The sequence below is a fragment of the Rhinolophus ferrumequinum genome, chromosome 7, assembly GCF_004115265.2.
Source record: "Rhinolophus ferrumequinum isolate MPI-CBG mRhiFer1 chromosome 7, mRhiFer1_v1.p, whole genome shotgun sequence".
In the NCBI taxonomy this organism is placed as follows: Eukaryota; Metazoa; Chordata; class Mammalia; order Chiroptera; family Rhinolophidae; genus Rhinolophus; species Rhinolophus ferrumequinum.
Genome location: NC_046290.1, coordinates 21,274,896 through 21,295,048, shown reverse-complemented (window position 1 = coordinate 21,295,048; position 20,153 = coordinate 21,274,896). Strand labels below are relative to the sequence as shown.

Sequence of the window (20,153 nt, the reverse complement as noted above, 5' to 3'; positions counted from 1 at the left end):
GGCCCCAGTGCTTATGTACTGGAGTCTTAACGATGGCAATCTAGTTGGAAATGAGGCTACAGGACTTGTCTCGATACTGTTTGAAAAAAGTAAGCATATTCATTTTCGCTTAGATTTTATGTTTATTTGGAGTGTCTCTGGGAGAGGCAGTGGTGATGGGGACTCATGGTAATGAAGAGGATAAGTCCTTGATGAGACTAATGCTTAGCACAGTGCCTGACACTGTAGGAAAAATTAACTGCAAATATTTATTAGTGTTTCCCACTAGACTGAATTTTTTGAGAGCTGTTTCCTGTCTTATTTGTGTCAAACACAATGCTTTAGCGCCAAATATGTTATTTAAATGAATTTGCCTTGCAATTTTCTCTAAAAATTAGTTTTTTATTGATAACTTTGGGAAGTGGATAAGAAATTTCTTCAGGGCTTTTGATATTCAAAACACAAAGAAACAAACAAAAAAGTTTGGAAAATGAGATCGAAATGCCCTTTATAATCAAACATTCAAACCTATTCCTAAGTGCCTGTTAATTTTTGGTTTGTCTCATTTTGTCTACATTTAAAATAATAAACCTGAACGTCATTAATGTGGATTTGGAATTCATACGGGGACAAGAGATTCGATACACCACACTTTTGGGAAGTTTTATTCCAAAACCACAAGCAACGAAAAAAGATCGACTGCTATGAACCACTGCTCCTAACTTGGTGACCGCAGGATCATTGGACGACGAAGACATTCTTGTTATCCAATGGCCGAGGAGTCCGGAGAGAACGCTCTCTGGATTGGTCAGAGGGAACATCTCTCCAGGTTCATTCAAGAAGGGACTTGGCGTGAGGGCTCTGCCGGCAGCGCCGCTGGCCAATCAGAGAATGCAGCGGGGCGGGCTTTGCCGCAGGAGTGTGAAGTAGAACCTATCTCGGAAGGCGAATCTCCGCCAGTCAGACTCGTCTGCAGCTAGTTGAGGGGGTGTGGCCTCCGACTGCAGTTTTCCAACTCGCGGGGAATGGGCGGGGCCTACGGACCTGGGCGGTGCGAGTGGTGTTGGCGGCGGAGCCGGATGCGGGCGGCGCCGCGGCCGTCGCGGGCCTGGGGATGGGCGGAGCCCCAGCCGCCAGTGCTGGTGGCTACCGCCGCTGCTGGAGTCCTACTAGCCACTTCTATTGCCGCGCGTCGCTGCTTCCCAGGGCGGTGGTATGCTGGGGAAAGGGGTAGTCGGCGGTGGCGGCGGCACCAAGGCGCCCAAGCCGTCCTTCGTGTCGTACGTGCGCCCGGAGGTGAGCGGGTGCTGCGCAGGCGGTGCGTCTGGCTGGAGCGGCGGGGGTTAGGGGCGCCGAGAGCCCCTTCCCCGCTGCGGAGAGAGCGCGGGCGCTTCCTGCCGGTGTGCGAGGGGGAACCGGGCGGGGTGAGGCCAGCACGGGCGCCCTGGGGCCTCCCGTGGGCCAGGGTGGGGACCCCCGGAGCAGGCAGGCAGGTGCCCTAGCGCAGGGCCCGGCTCGCTGGCGACCAGGTGAAGGGGCCCGAGCCGGGAAGGTACTGCGGCCCGAGACGCCCCTGGGTACTTTGTAGAGGAGCTGAGGTTCTAGGCACCGCGGGAGAAGGGCTGGGTGGTCCAGACTCCCGTAGGGCCTGCCTAGAGCCCGCCGCCCGGGTGGGTCTGCTCAGCCCTGCCCTTGTAATTTTTCTGTGAGTCTTCAGAGCTCGCCTATCTCAGCTGCCTGCTGCTAAGAGTGCTATTTGATGCCGCTGCCGGGATACTGTGCACCGCCTCTCGCCTCCCATTAGCACTGCAGGGAGCAACCCGGCCGCGGCCAGTCTTTACCCTCTCCCTTATGAATTCTCCTCTGTCGCTTTCCCCCCTTTCATTTCACCCACTCATCCTCACTCTTTCTACCTTTTGCTTTCTTCCTGGAGTTTTACTGTTCATTCATTCAGAAAATATTTTTTGAGCTCCAACTCTGTGCCAGGTGCTATTCTAAACGTTTGGGATATACATCAGTGAATACAACTATCCCTGCTTTCCTGGTGCTTATTTGAGAGAGGGGAGTCAACTATAGATAAAATAGATATAAGTAAATTATATGGTATATTAGAAGGTGGTAAGTATCATGGGGAAAAGTATCACCTTCTTCCTCTTTGCAACAATGGCATTTGATCTAAAACTTGAAGAATGCTTAGGATCTGAGGGAAAATGATCTGCTGGTAGAGGAAGGAGTGAGGAGTGTTGGAGGAGCATCAAGGAAGCCAGTCCTTCGGAAGCCCAGTAGGTGATGGGGCCAGTCATAGGAGAGGAGGCGGAAAGGTTACAACTTGTAGGCCCTGCTGAGGGCTTCTTCATCAATAGCTCCTGGTACAAATGCCAGGTTAGATGCATTCTCATTTTGGATTCCTGAAGGTGTTTTCTGTTCTGCTACCCAACACTTTAATCAGCAACGTGCAGAAGCATTACCAAACTCATTGCTTCAGCTGTCTTCCCATCTCTGCAAAGCAAAGGCAGGTGGATTGGGGATGAGAGGTTTTGATCGGAAATGCGGCTCTAAGATCACCTGGGGCCTGAAGCCTTTGCATATGTATCTTCAAATTCAAAATGTGTGTTTTCTCCGGTGGAGAGTACTCTTGAAATGGGTCTATTGTTAGTCCTAATTTTAACATATAAACCACTTCCTCTTCCTCTGTAAATGCTTGATAAGGAGGCAGGGTCATCTTGAATTTTCTGCTGGCTTTCCTTGTAATAGCATGGGTAAGTATTGTGGTCAGTTTCTCTTTGTGTGTGTCTGGTTTTTTTTTGTTTTGGTTTTTTTTTTTTGATTGAGCCCTGGTTGAAGTACAACTGATCTGTAACCTTCCCTCTTCGGTGAGGTTAAACTACAAGTGGAAAGTCTTCTGAAATGTGGCCAGAGTTCAAGAATGTTCAAATTTTTCATCCATCAAGTACACATGTTGTAATTAGACTTGTTTTCCCTCTTTGCCCGCAGAGCCTGATGTATTCTCTTTGAGGGATAATTAGGGAAGGGGAGTGGTTCAGATCCAAAATAAGCCTGAAGTGGTCACATTTTTTTCAGATCCTTATAGTTGGCAGTTTTGTTTTCTTGCAATAAAATAGTGCTGTGTAGACACTATGCTTACATATAATTTTTATTTTTCAATTAGAGTTGACATTCAATATTATTTTGTGTTAGTTTCAGGTATATAGCAGTGATTTGACATTTATATAATTTATGAAGTGATCCCAACACTATGCTTTGTTGTAATCTGTCTCCAAAAATATTTTGTAGCAGAGGATAAGGCTCTGATCCAAATTGTGGATGGTTTTTAAAAGATAAATGAATGAGGGGGTGAGAAGGCAATTGGTTTTTAAGTACATATATATATAGCTTTTGCTAGATACCCCATTATTGGAAGTGCATGAGAGTGGCTTTGAGGTGCAGCTTATGTACCTCTGAGAGCACTGGGTCTGGTGACTTTTTCTTGCTCACTCAGTAGGAGTGGTTCCCTAGGACACTGTCACTGTTTCTACTCCTTTCCCTTATATTGCCTTCATTTTTACTGCCTTTGGTGTATGTCTTCTTATCACTTACTTCTTTGTACACACTTTGCTTTTGTTAGCTGGGAATTGCAGTTTCTCACACACCTTTTTGCTGGTAGGTCATTGAGCTGTCAGAACAGCCTTCACACCTTACGATGGAGTGATACCTGTCCTTAGTGATGAATTTGATCTTGGCTGAAAAGGTCTTGGAATGTTCAACAATGGCTGCCTTCAATATGCCAAAGAGTCTATCCACAGTCAGCACTTCGAGTTAAAAACAGAAGGGCTTAACTGGATAACGTATTTGAAAATTATGCTTTTAAACACGATGGCTTCTTTTTTTTTCTTTCTTCTTTTTTTCTTTTTTTTCTCAGAAAGGATTGGCATTCAACAGCCTAAAATGAGGCGTAGTACTTAGCTCTAACTCTTAAAATTGGACCTCTGCCAGAGTAAGTTGGGTTCTTCTGTCATTGATTTTCTTAAATCAATGAATGTGAACGTTAAAATACTGAAGTATAATTTAGGACCTTTGGTCAGTTTTGTAGACTCTGCCCAGAGGGTTACATACAAATCAGTAAAGCTTGTAAGTGGGAAACTAATGGCTCTGGAAGTTGAGGTGAGCAGGATGGAGAGATCTGAGCCTATCTTGGTTATAACTGATGGCTGGTACCTAAAACATCTCAGCACCCCTACCCCAGCTTAGCCCCAGGTACAAGGTACAAAGGAAGTTTGGCCTCTGTGCTGGGGAACCACTGGGTGCTGAGCTCTGCTTCACGGAGGCATTTTTCTTGTTAGATAAAATAGCTGTTTGCAATATTATTTCAGGAGGTGTAAGTGTTCAGTGTAGAAAAATAAGAAATATAGATATGCAAACAACTTTTTTACGGGAAAATTAACAAACTTAATAACAACTTGTAGTATATCCTATCAGATATGTATGTAGGTATATGCATGTTTTTTACCAAGATGGGATTAATATTATTGATCATATTATTTTGTAATCTGCCTTTTCACCAGAAATGAATATATTGTAAACGTCTTTCCATGACAGTTGTTAACCTGTAACATCATTTTAGTTTGATTCCTTTTCCTCAGCAGAGACATACAGCGTGAGGGAGATGTTAGATAGCACAAAGAACCAAAGAAAGTAGTATGATTATTAACTGGTTTTCTAGTCACCTGTTCTGTTGCTGGACGACAATTCTGATTCTTCAAAACTGTCAGCTCTCTGCTCAGTTACTTGAAATTGTAAGCACTGGTTTGATAATTTATAGTGTTTAGGAGTGCTCAGTGTCTACCTGAAAGCTTGTAAGTAAAGGACAATTAGGTGGTCCTAAGAGGAAGTTCTGATTTAATGAGTCCGTTCCATTGTGATAAGGGAGTTGAATAAAAGCTTCAGTCTACTCATGTTTTGTTCCCTGAAACTAAGACCAGGAAAAATTCAGCTTTTAGAGTCTGCTGCAGTTGTGCCCACATTTGTGTGGTATTCCAAATGCAGTTAAAGTGTTTTACTTGAATGTAGTAATAATAGTTACTAATTTCTTATTTGTGGAGTTTTAGGTTTGGCAGCGAATTTAAAGATAATCTACTGACCTCTGTACTCTTCCTCTGTTATATAACTGTGGAAATGGGGCCCCACAGGCTTAAGTGTCCTGCTATGGACCACAGCAGTATTGCAGAATGGAGTTAAGAACTGTCCCCTAACAACCAGATGTGTCAGTGGCTAAGCCAGGTTCCCAGGAGCTCGGGAAAGGTTTTATGAAGATGTGGGAAGAAAAGGCAAGAAGAGAGACAAAGACTGAGAAGGGTCCAAAAAAAATCCAGACTTAAGAGCTAATTCTTTTTTCATTAATCCCTGAGGGGAAAATGCATAGTCCTCATTTAAGGCCATTTCTTTTGGTGGGGAGAGGACCTATGATCCTATAGTCTTCCCACAGCTATGACTGTGGGCATATAGTAAAATTCAAAACCGAAGAATTACTAATTTTTATTAGGCACTTCAGTGTCCCAGGACCGGTGCTTATCTCATTTCATCCTTTCAACTGTTAATACTATTACCTCCCTTTTTGTGTGCTTAGATGTGGAAAGCGAGGCCCAGAGAAACTAAGTCTTTGTTCAGGGTCGTGCCAGGATTTAAACTAGGGCAGTCTCATTCCAGGGCCGTTCTCTTCCCCTTATGTTTATGAACACAGGACGTGTTAGTAGAAACTTGCTCACAGCCATTGTTGGCCTTTGCACACTAGAGTGCGTTATCATTTGCATTCTCCAGTAGCAGTTTCTTTCTTGGTTTTTGTTAGATTATCCACCAGGTGACTGTGAGCAGATATGGGGGACCCTTGGAAATACAGTTAATTCATTCAACAGATACTGACTCAGCATCTTCTAGTACCATGAACCATTCTAGATGTTGGGGATTCAAAACGAGTGAAATTATTGAGATTATTTAGTGGTGGGATACTGCTTATTGGACCACTAACTTTGATGACTTTGATGGATCTATGATAAGAAGAGATTGTCTTATCCTAAAACAGTCCTGCTTCCCCAGTCCTAGCAATAAAAGACACTTTAAAAGCAAAAATCGAGATCTGTTACCTTTTGTTAAAATAAATTTTATTGGGGGACAGTGTGTTTCTCCAGGGCCCATCAGCTCCAAGCAGTTGTCCTTCAATCTAGTGGAGGGCGCAGCTCAACTCCAAGTTCAGTCGCCATTTTCAGTCTTTAGTTGCCGAGGGCACAGCCCACCATCACATGCGGAAATTGAACCGGCCACCTTGTTGTTGAGAGCTTGCGCTCTAACCAGCTGAGCCATCTGGCCGCCCCTCCAGAAGCTCAGCAGCAGCTTGCTGTCTTCAATCTAGTTGTGGAGGGCGCAGCTCACTGGCCCATGTGGGAATCGAACCGGCAACCCTGTTATTCAGAGCTTGCGCTCTAACCACCTGAGCTATCTGGCTGCCCCTACGTTTTGTTTTTTGTTTTTAAAGAGTATATCTTTTTCTCCATGCCAAACTGATTTTTTCATGACAGAATTTTCTCCTTGAGCTTAGAGGTCATTGATTAAAGGACATTAAAAGTCTTCCTAAAATGATCACTTTCTTAGCTGTGGCTTTAGCCTGATGATCTGTCCAAAGCTTCTGCTTTTTCTCTCCTGCATGTGCTTCCTGTGGCATCTCCCTGGGTCGTATCCAACATCAGACGATGTCATGAGGCTATGGCAGGCAACACTTCCTGATCAAACAGCTGCCACGCGACACCCTCCATGTTAGAGCCAGACGCTCTTCTGTGCCGTACTCTGTCTCCGATGTTAAAAGCAGGGCTGCCATCAAAATCCTCGGCTGTGGGAAACCTGTACTTAGAAATTTAAAGTTGTAGATTCTTCTCTGAATATCCTCAACAGGATGTTTGATGTCCTTGGACTACTTTGATGTTAAACCGTCCTGTATGGCAGCGTGCTTTAGAGAAAACTCGATGTTTGGGGGCCAAATATTTTTTTATCACTATAGAAGATGTATACCCTATTTTTATGATAAAGACAATGTAATAAAGTTGCAGACTTTGGAAGTTAGAAAAATAGTCATCCTTAATTATGCTACCCTAACCAAAGCAATTATTTCTATTTTTTAGTAGGTCCAGGCTTTGTGTGTATGTGTATCTTATATGGTTGCAATCATATGTGTACAGATTTGTAACCCGAGTGCGGTTGTCAGGTTTAAAGATAGTACTGCTGATCCATGTCAATAGATCTTATACTTTGAGTTGTTCCAACAGAGAAGCACCCTCAGTTTCTCATGTATCTTATGCGTGTGACTTCTAATGTGTTCTTTGCGAGGCCATAAGGAGGTCAGTGGGTTTATAGTTTAATGAAGTCATTTAAAATAAACCTCTTAAGATAGGTTGGGTGGTAGGATTGAAGTGGAATAATTCTTACAACCTCTAATCTTCTATTGCTTTGGGAGGAAAGGGGAAGGGAGGTAAAAAATGGAGCAGGACGCCCGGAGGAAGTGAAGCTGTGGGAGAACTGGAAGGACCGCAGGGCCCCCCCTTCTTTGAGTCCCCTCGGCATACTTTGAGAGTCACAGCTCTAGGGGAAGCAAACAAGTGTCAGTGGCTGTCTCTTGCTGGCTGTAAGTGAGCCTCAGTTGTATTTCTATCTGAAAAATGAGAATGATAATAATACCTGTCTTATCTAATAGGTACGTGTGAACATTCATGAGTCTTAAGTGTGCTTGTGCCTGCATAGCCCTTAGCAGAATACTTGGCACGTGGCCAGCCTTCAGTAGCTGCGGCTGTCACCCTGACTGTTCACAAGCTGTGGATCAGAGCCACTTGGATGGTTTCAGAAAGTGCTTAATCTTTAATCTTAGAGTACACAAATCTTTCCCAGCTAAGGTATTAATGAAAGTGGAATATTTAGTTGTTGTGGTGGTTGCCATGGTATCATGCCAGGAAAATTCTCTGTGTGGTAACTCTTTCTTAAAATATTTTTCACTATCTCTAAAAATGTCTTTTCCTCTTTTCTTTGTTCCTTTTTACATTGAGAATGATTTGATTATATTTAAAATTCCAACCTAATGAGAACACTTAGTAGTTGACTTTTTTCATTGTTAACATTTGGCCTTTGACATTTTGCAAGTTTCATGTTGTAGACTTATTTTTTCCCCCCTCTTCCCTCATTTCTAACAAGTCTCTCTACCATAGGTCAAATTTTGTGTATTTATCACATCTGTTCAATGGTTTACTTAAGACATGAGTAAGTAAAATCAAATTACCTCTGGGAGCAATAGTCTTTTTATCTATTTCAAAGGCAGTTGCAAGACCATGCTGTTTTGATTTGATATGTAAATGCTGTTCCTAAAATATCATCATCATCATTGCTTTCCTGGCCTGTGCCCGTGTCCTTCACTGTTCCTTGTCAACCTGGCTAGTGGGCAGCCTTTCAGAGGTGGCATCTATACCCCCCGTTGTTTGCTTTTGGGGAAAGGAGGGGCTTCAGCCATAAGAAAAGCAGGCCCTGGCCATAATGGTGAAGTAGTTTGAGGTCTGCCTTTCCCTGTGACAGATTTGCCAACCCATGTTTCAGACAGTGGTCCTGAGCCTGCTAGGTTTTTTTGCTTTAGTTTTTGCTGAGCGTGTTTTACAATTCCTAAGAATGCCTGGAAGGGGATGAACCCAGTTTTTTGGATGAAAATTTTACTCTGTTCCTACCTTTTCTTCAGACATAAGATAGATTTCCTGTTTTGCATTAATCCTTTGAGATCCATTTCCCATTGTGACATCAGCTCTCTGAGACCTGTATGTAGGTAGTGTTGTTGGATGACCATCTGCCCTGCAGGCTTCTTTTGAGCATGAGAAGAAACACCACATATACCTAGCTCAGGACCTGACATGTGGTGGATACGCAACAACTGGATGCTGTTATTCTGAATAATACCTTGAATTGCTAAGCACTCTGTTTGAATTAGGAATGCAAAAAACAGTCTGTGCACTCAGGAGGTTCACACGTTGGAGAGACGGCAAGTCAGCAGATGGCTCTAACTCGCACGGAGGTGGGCGCTGCCTGTTTATGGGGAAGGAGGGCACAGGATGTTCTCTGCACGTGGAGGGGCCCCTGCAGAGCCCATTTGAAGACTGGGTAGGACTCGGAAAGGGGGCGTTAAAGTGGGCTCCGGTGTGGGGAGGACGGGCATGATGTAGCCGCACGCCAGGCCGGAGGGACAGTTCGAAAGGCTCAAAGGTGGGTTGGGACCTGGTGGCCAGAGCACCTCCCCTCATCCCTCACATAAGGTGTGTGCGCAGGGGTGCAAGTGAGAGAAGCCCTGAGGGGTGGAATCTCGGGGCGCTATGTGGACGCGCAGGATTGTTTCTTCCTCCAAATGCTGCTTTACCATTGGGTCCCTCTGGCCCTACTTGAGCCTATCGGCACCTTCTCCTTTGCCCCTGCTTCCTGTTGCTGCAAGATCTTGGAAAAGCTCCCTCTCCAAGGCTTTCAGCTCCTCGCTAGCTATTCAGCTGACCTAGTATTTGTATAGCAGCGTGGGGGGGGGATGAAGGGGGAGAGGCACGGGGGAGGCGCAGACGGCATCACCATGTGTTTCTGCAGCTGCTGTTAGTCACATCAGTTAGCTGAAATTATAAGACTCTGACAGCCCCTAACTGCCACCTGACACCTTTCTCCCAGCACTTGTACACAACCCAGGGCCACCTCATTCAATGTAATGTGGTGGTTAAGAGCGTGGCTTTGGAATCAGAGCTCTGCTACTTGCTAACTGTGTGGGTTTGGCCTGAGTATTTAACTCTGATTCTCAGTTACCTGATTTGTGAAATGGGAATAAAAATAATAGCATCTAGCCCATAAAATTGTTGGTCTTCAGTGAGGCAATCCATGGAAAGTTGTTAACACAGTACCTGGCATATAGTAAACACTTATTAAGTGTTAATTGTAGTGGCTATTACTCTTCTCCCCAGAAGCTGTAGGGGTGTGTGTGTGCGTGCCTGCGCGTGCGCGTGCTGTGGGCCACCAGTGCAGGTCCTGATAGGGGCAAGACTTTAGCTGTGTTCCCTTGTTCTTCCCTCCGCTCTCAGGGCCTGTGTGGAGCTGGGCGCCGGTGCTGCCCGTCCATCTTGTGGGACTGTGCCATCCTCAGTGGGCACTTTCCCATCTTCCCGGGGGTCTCCCTTCTTGCAAAGTTTTCTTTTTCAGTGAGCTGTTTTAGAAGTTCCCTCTCTGTCCTCCTTGTCTCAGAGGCTTTCAGGAGGACCTGTCAGGGCCCCCCTTTCTCCAGTCACCATACTCCAAACCAGGCACAGTCCCCAGGGTGCCCTTTGTGGGCGGGGCCTCTGTGGTGGTCTGCCCCATTTCATTTCCATTGCCACCCTCTCTGCTCGCGTCTCCTGTCGTGCCTGGGACCACAGACGGCAACTGCTTACCTGGTCTCTCCACCCGCCACTGCTCCTGCCGCAGCCAGTCGTGCCGCCCACCACGGCCAGGCTCCTGGGTGCAGCCTCCACGTGTCGTTTTCCTGCCTGAGTCCTCCACTCCGCCTGCCCCTTCCACTGGTCCCGATCTCCACACGCTGTCGACTCACTGCAGGTTCTGCCTGCTTGTTGTAGGTTGACAGAGCATTAGCTTGGATTTGGGAGGCCTGGGCTGTGGCCGTTTCTTTTCTGTGCGGCTCTGAGGGAGCCCCTTTCTCTCTTTCACTCTTGTTTCCTGATTTATAGAGTTGGATTAGGCAAGTGTTTTTAAACCTGTTTTGCACAAGAAACTTGTTTTTATTAAACAACAGGGTTCTTTGAAGAATTTTTTCAAAATATGCTGTTCCAAGTCCTGCTTTAGACATCGGTGTATGCCGTAGGGGGTGAAGACTGTGTGTGGGGGGGCACCTGCAGCAGAACTCTGCATTTCTTTCAGATAACTAGGACCTCTCCCTCCATCCCCTGTTGAGAGCTGCTCTATTTCACATGAAATCATAGACGAAACCCAAATATAGAGAGAAAGAAGAGAGAAAGGGTGCTGGGAGTACAGTTTGAAAAGCACCTGGCTAAACAGTCTTGAAGGTTTTTGCCACTTCATGCTCTTTGCATACTCAAGTCTTTCCTCACTGACATTTTCCCTTGTTTTTGCCTGTGATACAGGCTATCTGTAGCTCTTGGTTCTTGGTGATGCAATTGAGCATTTATTCTCCTTGGTGTATAATTCTCTATGTCGGTGGGTCCTTTTCCTCCAACAGAACTGTAAGCTCCTTGAGGGCAGGGCTGTAGTGCCACTCAGTGTGGCCTCGTGGAGCTCAGAGTGACTTCAGAGAGAACCGTGGCCATGGACCATCCCAGGAGGGGACCCCAGAAGGTAGCTGGTGGGAGGCTCATCAGAGGCTTTTATGATTTCTTCTGCAGAGTCATTTGGGGAATTGGGGTTGAGAACAGTGTTAGGCCTTAAGTGTAAGTGCTGACTCTACTCTTGGTCTCTGTGCCCCAAGAGTCAGCTTTGGCATGAAGTGCTTTTGCCATATAATATCCCCTTTAGCTATCACCAGTGACTTCCATGGATGCCGGAAACCCAGTTGTTCCCTGTGATGGGTCTCCGGCTACGCTTTGCTTCCTTAGGTAGTTTCTTATTCCATCAAGTGGGCAGACCCTCTTTATTGGAATTGAGCCAGCTGAATATTTGGTGAGCTCAGATCTGTAGTTTGTGAGGCTTGCACTGGTATTTGGGTCTTACCATTTCTTCTTTAGCTTGAGTGCTTACTAGGGAGAGGCTGACAAATCGTTTGGATTGTTTAAAGGCCTGCGGAATGCCTGGTAAGAGCATTTCATGCTAAGAAACATGGATGAGTAATAACTTTCACTGCCCTTCAGAAATGAGCTGTCAAAACAGAGTCAGGGCTTTAGTTTGGGTCTTAGTGAGCAGTTCCTTCCTTCAAGAAAAAATCTGATATAAGGAAAAAAGCATTTTAAATGTGAAAGTAAAGGATTTAGAATGGACATATGAGTATTGCTCATATGTTAGGTTACTGCACTGTCAAAGGTTGTTGGCTTTTTCTCTGTCCTGAAGACTTGTTACAGTTGAAAGGACACTTGGCGTATTATGTTGTAACAGGAAAAAAGTTTAAGATTGGTAGTTGCTGACGGCTGGCAACAGAAAGGTAGGGAGGGGGCAGATATGGAGAATGAGGGGTTGAATGCTAATAGGTACGGGGTTTCTTTTAGGTGTGATGCACATGTTCTAAAATTGATTGTGGTGATGGTTGTACAACTCTCGGGATATACTAAAAACCATTGCATTGTACACTTTAAATGGGTGAATGGTATGGTATATGAATTATGTCTTAAGAAAGCTTTTACAGAAACAAAGTTAAGAATCAAAGGTGTTAAACTTGGTGTCAGAACTACTGAGAGTGAGTCTGGTCACCATCTATTCAGTTATGTGATCCCAGGCACCTTATTTAACATCTTGGAGCTTTGCTGGCCTCATCTGTAAAGTGGGGATAAAAATACCTTACAGATTGTTGTTAAGACAAATGACATAGGACATGTGAAAGTGGACATAGTAGAACTTCTAGCAAATTATATGTTTATGTGTTTAAGTTAGACATATATTTTTGTGGGTTATAAATGCTTAGTCCAAAATGCTCTTGAAAGTTCCCAACTAGTCCTGTGAAATGAGCACTAATCATGGCTGAGAAGTGATTTCATGCTGAGTAAATAGCAGAGTCCTTGAACACCGGGCACCCGCACGGCTGTCTGTGGTGTGGTCCCGTGAGTCCAGACAGAGGCTGTCAGTTTGCCTGTTACTGCATGTCTGCTTCCCTGGCTTCAGCTGCTGTGTTTTTAGCTTATGGTTAGAGTGATTGTTGCTTGTAATTGCCAAAGACAGTGTCTAGTTAGTAGAAGCCAGCTGTGATGACAGCACCTGGCCGTGCTCTGAGCGCGGACGAGCCTGCTCGTCAGGCTGGCGTGTAAGGGAGCAGAGCCCTCGCTGGCCGGGAGCCAGCGGCCCTGGGAGTCAGCTCCAGGAACCAAGCCCCATGTCGATTTCTAGCTCCCGGGAACGGGACAGTGATGGAATCATGTAGTCTCCAGTCTGTATCCTCAATGATAAGGTTTCAGATTTAAAGTCTGGCCTTGAATACGCCCCGCTCTGTCGAGGAGACTAAGTGTGTTTCCGAAAGCCAGCTCAGGAGGGGTGGGACAGAAGTTCAGTAGTACCTGGCAGTAGTCATATACTTAGGTAGGAATTTTTAATAGAGCTGTTTCTTTCATCTCAAGAACTATGTTTAGGATTAAAGAATATTACCAGGATCAAGAATTATTTGTCTCTTTGTATGTTTTCATTTATATGTTCTTTGAGTAGACTTTTATTGACAATTTACTATCTGTCAGAAATTATATGCCAGCAGTTGAGGCTAAAAATACATAAAGGAACAGCGTCGGCCCCCAGTTGGCATCGTTGGTTGGGGAGACAGATAAGGTAAGCGATTATTACCATCCAGGAGGGAGGTTGGATCAAAGAGAGCTTTGCAGAGGGCTTCAGCTGTGTGGACTGTGGCTGGACAGGGCGGGGGGACAGTGGATTGGGGGGCACAGTGGGTACCCTGGGGCGAGGCGGAAGCAGTGCCCCTGTGATCATGGAGCATGTAAGGTGAGAGGTGGTCGTGGCCTGAGGTGACAGCAGCGTGGACGGGTTCTGGGGCTGTCACGGGAGCAGAGTGGACCACGTGGAGGGCGGGGGGAGTTAAGATGGCTCCCGGGTGTTTGGCACGGCCAGCTGGGTGGATGGCGGGCCCTCTACCGAGCCAGGGTCCAGAGGCAGGTGAGCAGGTTTGGTGACGTGCACGGGGAGGGAAGAGCGGACTTTGAAATGTGAATTTGCAGGATCTGAGGGACATTCCAGTGCAGGTGGCCGGAGGCTGTTTGGGCGTCCCGGTCTGGAGCTCTGAAGAGAGATCTGGAGGGAAGAGCCATTTGTGGGTCCTCAGCATGTATTGTTGGCAATGGTGCGAGTGGCAGAGCTCATCCAGGGAGGTCTTGTGAGGAGGGAAGAGAACCCTGCCTAGAAAGGAGACTTGAGGAAGAGAAGCCGGAGCGCGTGTGGGTGATTTGACCTGGAACTCATTTCTGCTGATTTTCAGGTCTCAGGATAAATGACATTTCCTGAGGGTAACGACATCTGTGACCCTCTCTGAATCTAGTGAGGTGTTTCTGCTGTGTTCCCATTGTAGCCCTCCTTCCCCTAGTGTAGCACTTTGTACACGTCTTCATTGTTACTGCTCATACTGTGTTCAGACTCCGTGCACTCTGGGCAGGTGGGGTTCTGTGTCGTGTTCACTCCCAGGTTTGCAGCGCTGGAATAGAGCACGTGCGTAAGAAATGACCGTTCAGCCAGTGACAGAGTGTGTGAAAGGCAGGAGAAGGCGACAGCGTTGGGCGTGTGGTCAGCAGGGCCAGGCAGGGTGTATGGCAGTGAAGAGTGACTGGTCAGGGAAACAGGCGGGAGGCCCACTCGGTCAGCTTCATTTTCCTCATCTCTGAAATGAGAACAATAATGGTGGTTAACAAAGTTGTGAGGGGGAAGTGAGAGGATGTGTAGAGATACAGTCTTTTGCAGGCTTCTAGTATTTATTGCACTGATTACCCAGTGTTCCAATGATTATTTTTTATTCGTCTGTCTGCACTTCTTGAGGACAGAAGTAAGTGCTTATTCATCTTTTTATCCGTGGCATTTGGTTTAGGATATTCAGGAGCTGTTTGTTGAATATATTACTATATGTTATGTTATCTGTGTGTTAGAGCTAGGTCATCTTGTAGCTTTGAGTAACCAGACAGACAACTTCGAGTGTTGTGTCACTGATTTCGCCCGTCTGACTCATGGGAGCCCAGTGCTTTGGACTCCTCCTCAGAATCACAGTTCTGAGAAGAGATTAGATCGACAACCTGGTCATGCTGGGCCAGCTGTGTGATGTGGGTTCCAGCAGGTGTGTGTCTTTTGCCCATAGCTTGCTGAAGAATGGGAGGCCGTTCTCACATCTTGTCTGGCTGAGCCTCTGCCAGAATGGGAATGCTTCTGGCTCAGACTCGGTGAGGTTCTTAGTTACGGCGGGGGCAGTGGCCACTGCGGGGCCCTGGGAATTGTTGATATGTACCCACAGCGAGAGCATGAACAGATGTGGCTCCTTTTGATCTGTGGTGTAAACTGGAAGACTTGTTATCCATGCCTTATCCTCTTTTTAAATGAAAACAAAGAGTAACTGTAACATTGGGGTAAATGTCGAAGTAAGGCATTAACGAAACCTCAACCCGGATCCTACCACTCTGGCAGAACCACTCTCCGTGTATGTTCATGCTGCTGTGCTGAGCTCCGGCCACGAACACCACCACAAGCCTGGACGGTCCGTGACCGGTGCCAGAAGTCTTTGCTATTCTTTTGTGCCATAGTAGCAAGCTTTGTCCAAACTCAGATGGAGCCCCAAGAGGTGCGCACAAAGCACAAGGGCCATATTTAACTGCCACATTTGTGGAAAATTTGCATCACTTTCAAATGAGTTAGTTTTCAGGTGTCTTCAGAGAAAAGTCTGTTTACGTGTCTAGTACAGCCAGTTCTGCTTGATTAGTAAGGAACCATACGTTTCTACCTTTTTATCCTTGCACGTAGAACATGATAGTTCATTGGAGTCAGTAAGGAATTTATTTCTAGAAGTATGATTGTCACCATTTGCTGATTAGGCAGCTGGGTTAGGGGTGTAAGAGTTGAAGGATAGTGAAATAGAAGGAGCAAAAGCTTAAGGGGACCCCCACTGAAACCAGGGCACAGTTTGAGAAGTTCTCAGCACCCCAGAGAACAGCTGTCACTGGACACTGGTTGAATTGGTTGCAAGAACCTGGGATGATGCCACGCCCATCCATGGCTGTCGTTCTATGGTTTTTACTGGACAGGCTTCCCGACTGCTCGTCTTTCTGGATTAACACCACGTGCATGACAGTCTGTAATGGAATGCACTCTTTCTCCAGTCCTGCAGTATGATTAGAGCATTTGGTGATGTCACCATGTTAATGCCCAAGCCCTGACATTGTATCTTAATCTCCCACATGTTTCTCTGGGCCCTGCTAGAGGTTTTTTTTTTTTTTTTTCAAACTTCTCAATATTTAAAGTCATTATTAATTAATTATTCAATGAAATCTTTTGAGACCTTACTGTGTGCAAGGCTTGTATTGGATCTGGGGCTATATGGTGAGCCAAAAACGTGACAAAAGACCTGCCCTCAAAGAGTTCGTGGATTGTTGGGGAAATAGACTTAAATCATGACGTAAGCAGATGTGAGATTGCGTTTGTGACCGGTGCTGAGGGACAGGTACATACGGGGGGCTAGAAGAACCCGGTAACCGAGAGGACTTCCCTTGTCCTGAGTTCCGATGGATACACAGAATTCACAGGGCAAAGAGGGAAAAGAGAAGCATTCGGAGCAGAAGGAGCTTCCGGGGGAAACCACTCAGGATGGGAAGGAACATGGCAGGTATGGGAGGGTGAAAGCAGGCCAGTGTGGCCAGTGTGCAGACTGAGGAAGCGGATGGTGGGACACCAGATTGGAGAAGTCGTGAGGGGCCTGACTGTGGAGGGCCTCACCGGCCATGTTCAGCCATTGTCTCTGTCCTCCAGGAATCCAGAGCACACTGTGTTCCGGAAGGATCCCTGGCGAGTAGATTAGAAAGAGGACAGATGCAAGTAGACTGATTGGAAAGATATTGTGGTCCAGGTGGGAGATGATAATAGCTTGGACTACAGGTGGAGATAAGAAAGGGGCATGGATTCTAGACATATTGAATAGGTGATATTGATAGAATTTGGTCATAGATTGGATACTGAGGATGAAAGAGAAGGAGGTGTTAAGGGGACTCTTCAGAAGACCTCTAGACGACATGCTCTTAAAGGGAAGCACAGAATAGCCCCCACAGTACATGGCAGTGTTACTCCCGGCTGGAGCCTTTGCTGGAGTGTGGTGAATTGGACTCATGAGAGTTGGTTGGGGTGACAGTCACAGATTCACTCCTTAGAGGACCCAGTGAAGTCAGTCATAGCAGGAAACTCCTGCTGGTGTTGAAGAAGCCCCAGAGTTCTTCCTCATGCAGCGGGCCCTTACTCCTGGGGTCAGGTGCCCATTTTCCACTTCAGCCTCCTTTTGCCTCTCCACAGCACTCTCTTAGGCTTTCCTTGGGTACTTTCAGTGACGGTTGTTTTGACCTGGTGTCAGGTGAGTCTAGCAGATACATTCACTGACCTTTCTGTCCTGGTTTTCCTTATTCCTTTAATGTATATAGGGAATAGTGTCTTCATTCATGTAAGAGGTAGTATGGCATCATGTAAGAACAGAGTGAGCCAGCTACCAGGCGTGGCTTCCACCTTCATGTACTAGCTGGGTGTCTTTATCTACAAAGTGGAGGTGACAGTGGGTATAATAACCCTATTTCAAAGGCTTGCTTTTTAAGCCCTTGAATGATTTTGAAGTATTAAATGAGTAAATAAGTATAAAGCTCTTTAAACAATGCCTGGCACATAAGGTTCAAGAAATGTTTATCATTATTCACTGCTCAACCTCAGTAAGGACTGATCCCTCAAAGTGCCCACTTTGGCATTCATAGATTGGACATTTGTGATTTCTGCAGTCCACAAGTGGCCCTTAAGTCACAATGTAGTAAATTGTAACACTGATAAGAAAGAGATTGTATTTACTCATCCAATGGTAAAGGTCAGGTTGGACAGTCTTTAACCACTTGTCCAGTACCTTTGCCCATGAAGACAACAGCTTATACACATACAGAACACAGTATTATTAGAGTTAGGATGTACGAAGTGTGATTAAAAAAATACGGTGAATGTTTAAAAATTATTACAGTAAAAGACACATTGCCATTCATCCCCCTCGCTTCGAACACACTTATCCCATCGTTCTTGCCACTTTCTGAAGCAGTTCTGGAAGTCCTCTTTTTTGAGAATCCTTAGTTGTGCTGTCGTGGCTGCCTCGATGTCCTGAATCGATTCACAACATTTACCTTTTATGGTCATTTTGACGTTGGGGAAGAGCCAGAAGTCTCACGGTGCCAGATCTGGTGAATAAGGTGGATGAGGACACACCGTAATGTTTTTATTTTACAGAAATTGCTGTACCAGAAGTGATGTGTGACATGGAGCCTTCCCATTGTGACCACAAAACACGGTGAATGCTGCTGCTGAGTGCCATCCAATGGAAAGGCAGGGTCTTCAATACAGGAAGCGGCATGTTGCATCTTAGTAACAGTGTGTGATGAGTTTCAACTTGTTCGGTGCAGTCAGTTGGGCGTGAGCTGCATTTGAGAGAAGGTGTGTTTTAAAATGTGCCGTAAATCATCCTCCATCATGACAATGCTCCGTGTCACACATCGCTTCTGGTACGGCAGTTTCTGCCAAATAAAAACATTATGGTGTGTCCTCATCGACCTCATTCATAGGATCTGACACCGGGCGACTTCTGGCTCTTCCCCAAAGTCAAAATGATTCAGGACATCGAGGCAGCCACGACAGCACAACCATGGACACTCACAAAAGAGGACTTCCAGAACTGCTTCAGGAAGTGGCAAGAACGATGGGATAAGTGTATTCCAAGTGAGGGGGAGTATTCTGAGGGGGATTAATGGCAATGTGTCTTTCACTGTAATGGATTTTTAAAAATTTAAACATTCACCATGATGTTTGATCACACCTCATACATATGGGAATTGCATCATGTCCTGTAACCTGCTTTAATGACCCACATCCAGACTCAGCACATCCAGATGTGGGTGCTCCTGTATCCTTGTTGTAACCACTTCCCTTGTCCTCCATTCAGCGATGTTTGTCCTCAGGGATCAACAAGCAAAAGATGTTACAACTCTTTCTCAAAAACACTGAAATATCATCTCCATATTTGTTCTTCTTCGTTTTTATTGTGGAGTTCGAAACCTACTTTAAAAATGTAGGGGTGAAGGAACTATAGAATGTAGCCAGTGAGCACTTTACATTCTGTCCTCCTTCCCTCCTCCCCACCGCCCAAACGGACAGCTTCCCAAATTAAAAGAAAAAATTCAATTTTTTGAGGGGAGGATTTCTTTATGATTCCTCTTTGCATACCCTGATTTATTGGAGTCCTCTAGGTTATTTCTTTACTCAGGACGAGTGTATATTTTGATTGGGGTGGGGGGTTGATGGTAGAGGTGGTGGTACTTATTTTTCCCTCAGTTGATTATCTGTAAGAATTAGATGGTGTACATTTAGGATTTTTTTTGAACTGTTAACCAGAGAAGGATTAGATAGATATAGTGATGATTCTCTAGAGTGTGGCTCCTTAAATTCCTGTGCTGAAGTGCTTGATAGGTTTTTGTTGTTTTTAAAAAAATGTATTGGGATAACATTGGTTAATCACGTTATTTAAATTTCAGGTGTACACCTTTATAATACAACATCTGTATACTCCATTGCGTGCTCCACACCTGAAGGCTAGTCTCTTTCCATCACCATGTATTTGGCCCCCCGACCCGCTTTGTCTTCCCTTTATCCCCCCTCCCCGTCTGGTAACCACCATTCTGTTGTGTATCAGTGAGTTTGGTTTTTTTGTTTGTTTGCTTATTGCTTTTTGTTTTATATCCCACACAGGAGTGAAATCATATGGTTCTTGTCCTTTTCCATCTGACTTATTTCACTTAGCGTAATCTCAGGATCCATCCTTATTGTCACATATGTCAGTATTTCATATTTTTTTTTATGGCTGAGTAGTAGTCTTAATTGGTTACCAACTTTCATCAACTTAATCTACTTCGAATAAATGGTCAGTCGAGAACGCTTCCTACTGCATGACATGCCTGGAAAGTCCCTTCCTGGATGTGGTAATCTTTAAGAGAGCCATAAGTTTACCCTTTTGCTCTTCTAATGCGTTGAAAGTACTTTGTATTGCAGAAGATAAGACACAGAATGACCAGACCTAAGTCCCTGGGGGCTTGTAGAAAACAAATCCTATTCATAGAAAAATGCCATTTCTTTTCCATCGTTCAGATATTGCTGTGTAGTCAAAGGCTTACGATTAGGGCCAACTTGGATGGTGTTACTTGCAGAAGTTTCTGATCCACAGAAAA

General features: G+C 45.4%; 1 protein-coding gene across 1 annotated transcript in view; it reads left to right on the top strand.

Annotated features, from left to right (window-relative positions):
* The first annotated feature begins 1,047 nt into the window (after positions 1-1,047).
* MTMR12 (myotubularin related protein 12) overlaps positions 1,048-20,153 on the top strand; it is a 66,485-nt gene continuing 47,379 nt past the window's right edge. The window contains exon 1 of the mRNA XM_033110418.1: positions 1,048-1,275. Coding sequence (XP_032966309.1) covers positions 1,195-1,275 — 81 coding nt within the window. The 5' untranslated portion in view covers positions 1,048-1,194. The remainder of the gene's footprint in view (positions 1,276-20,153) is intronic.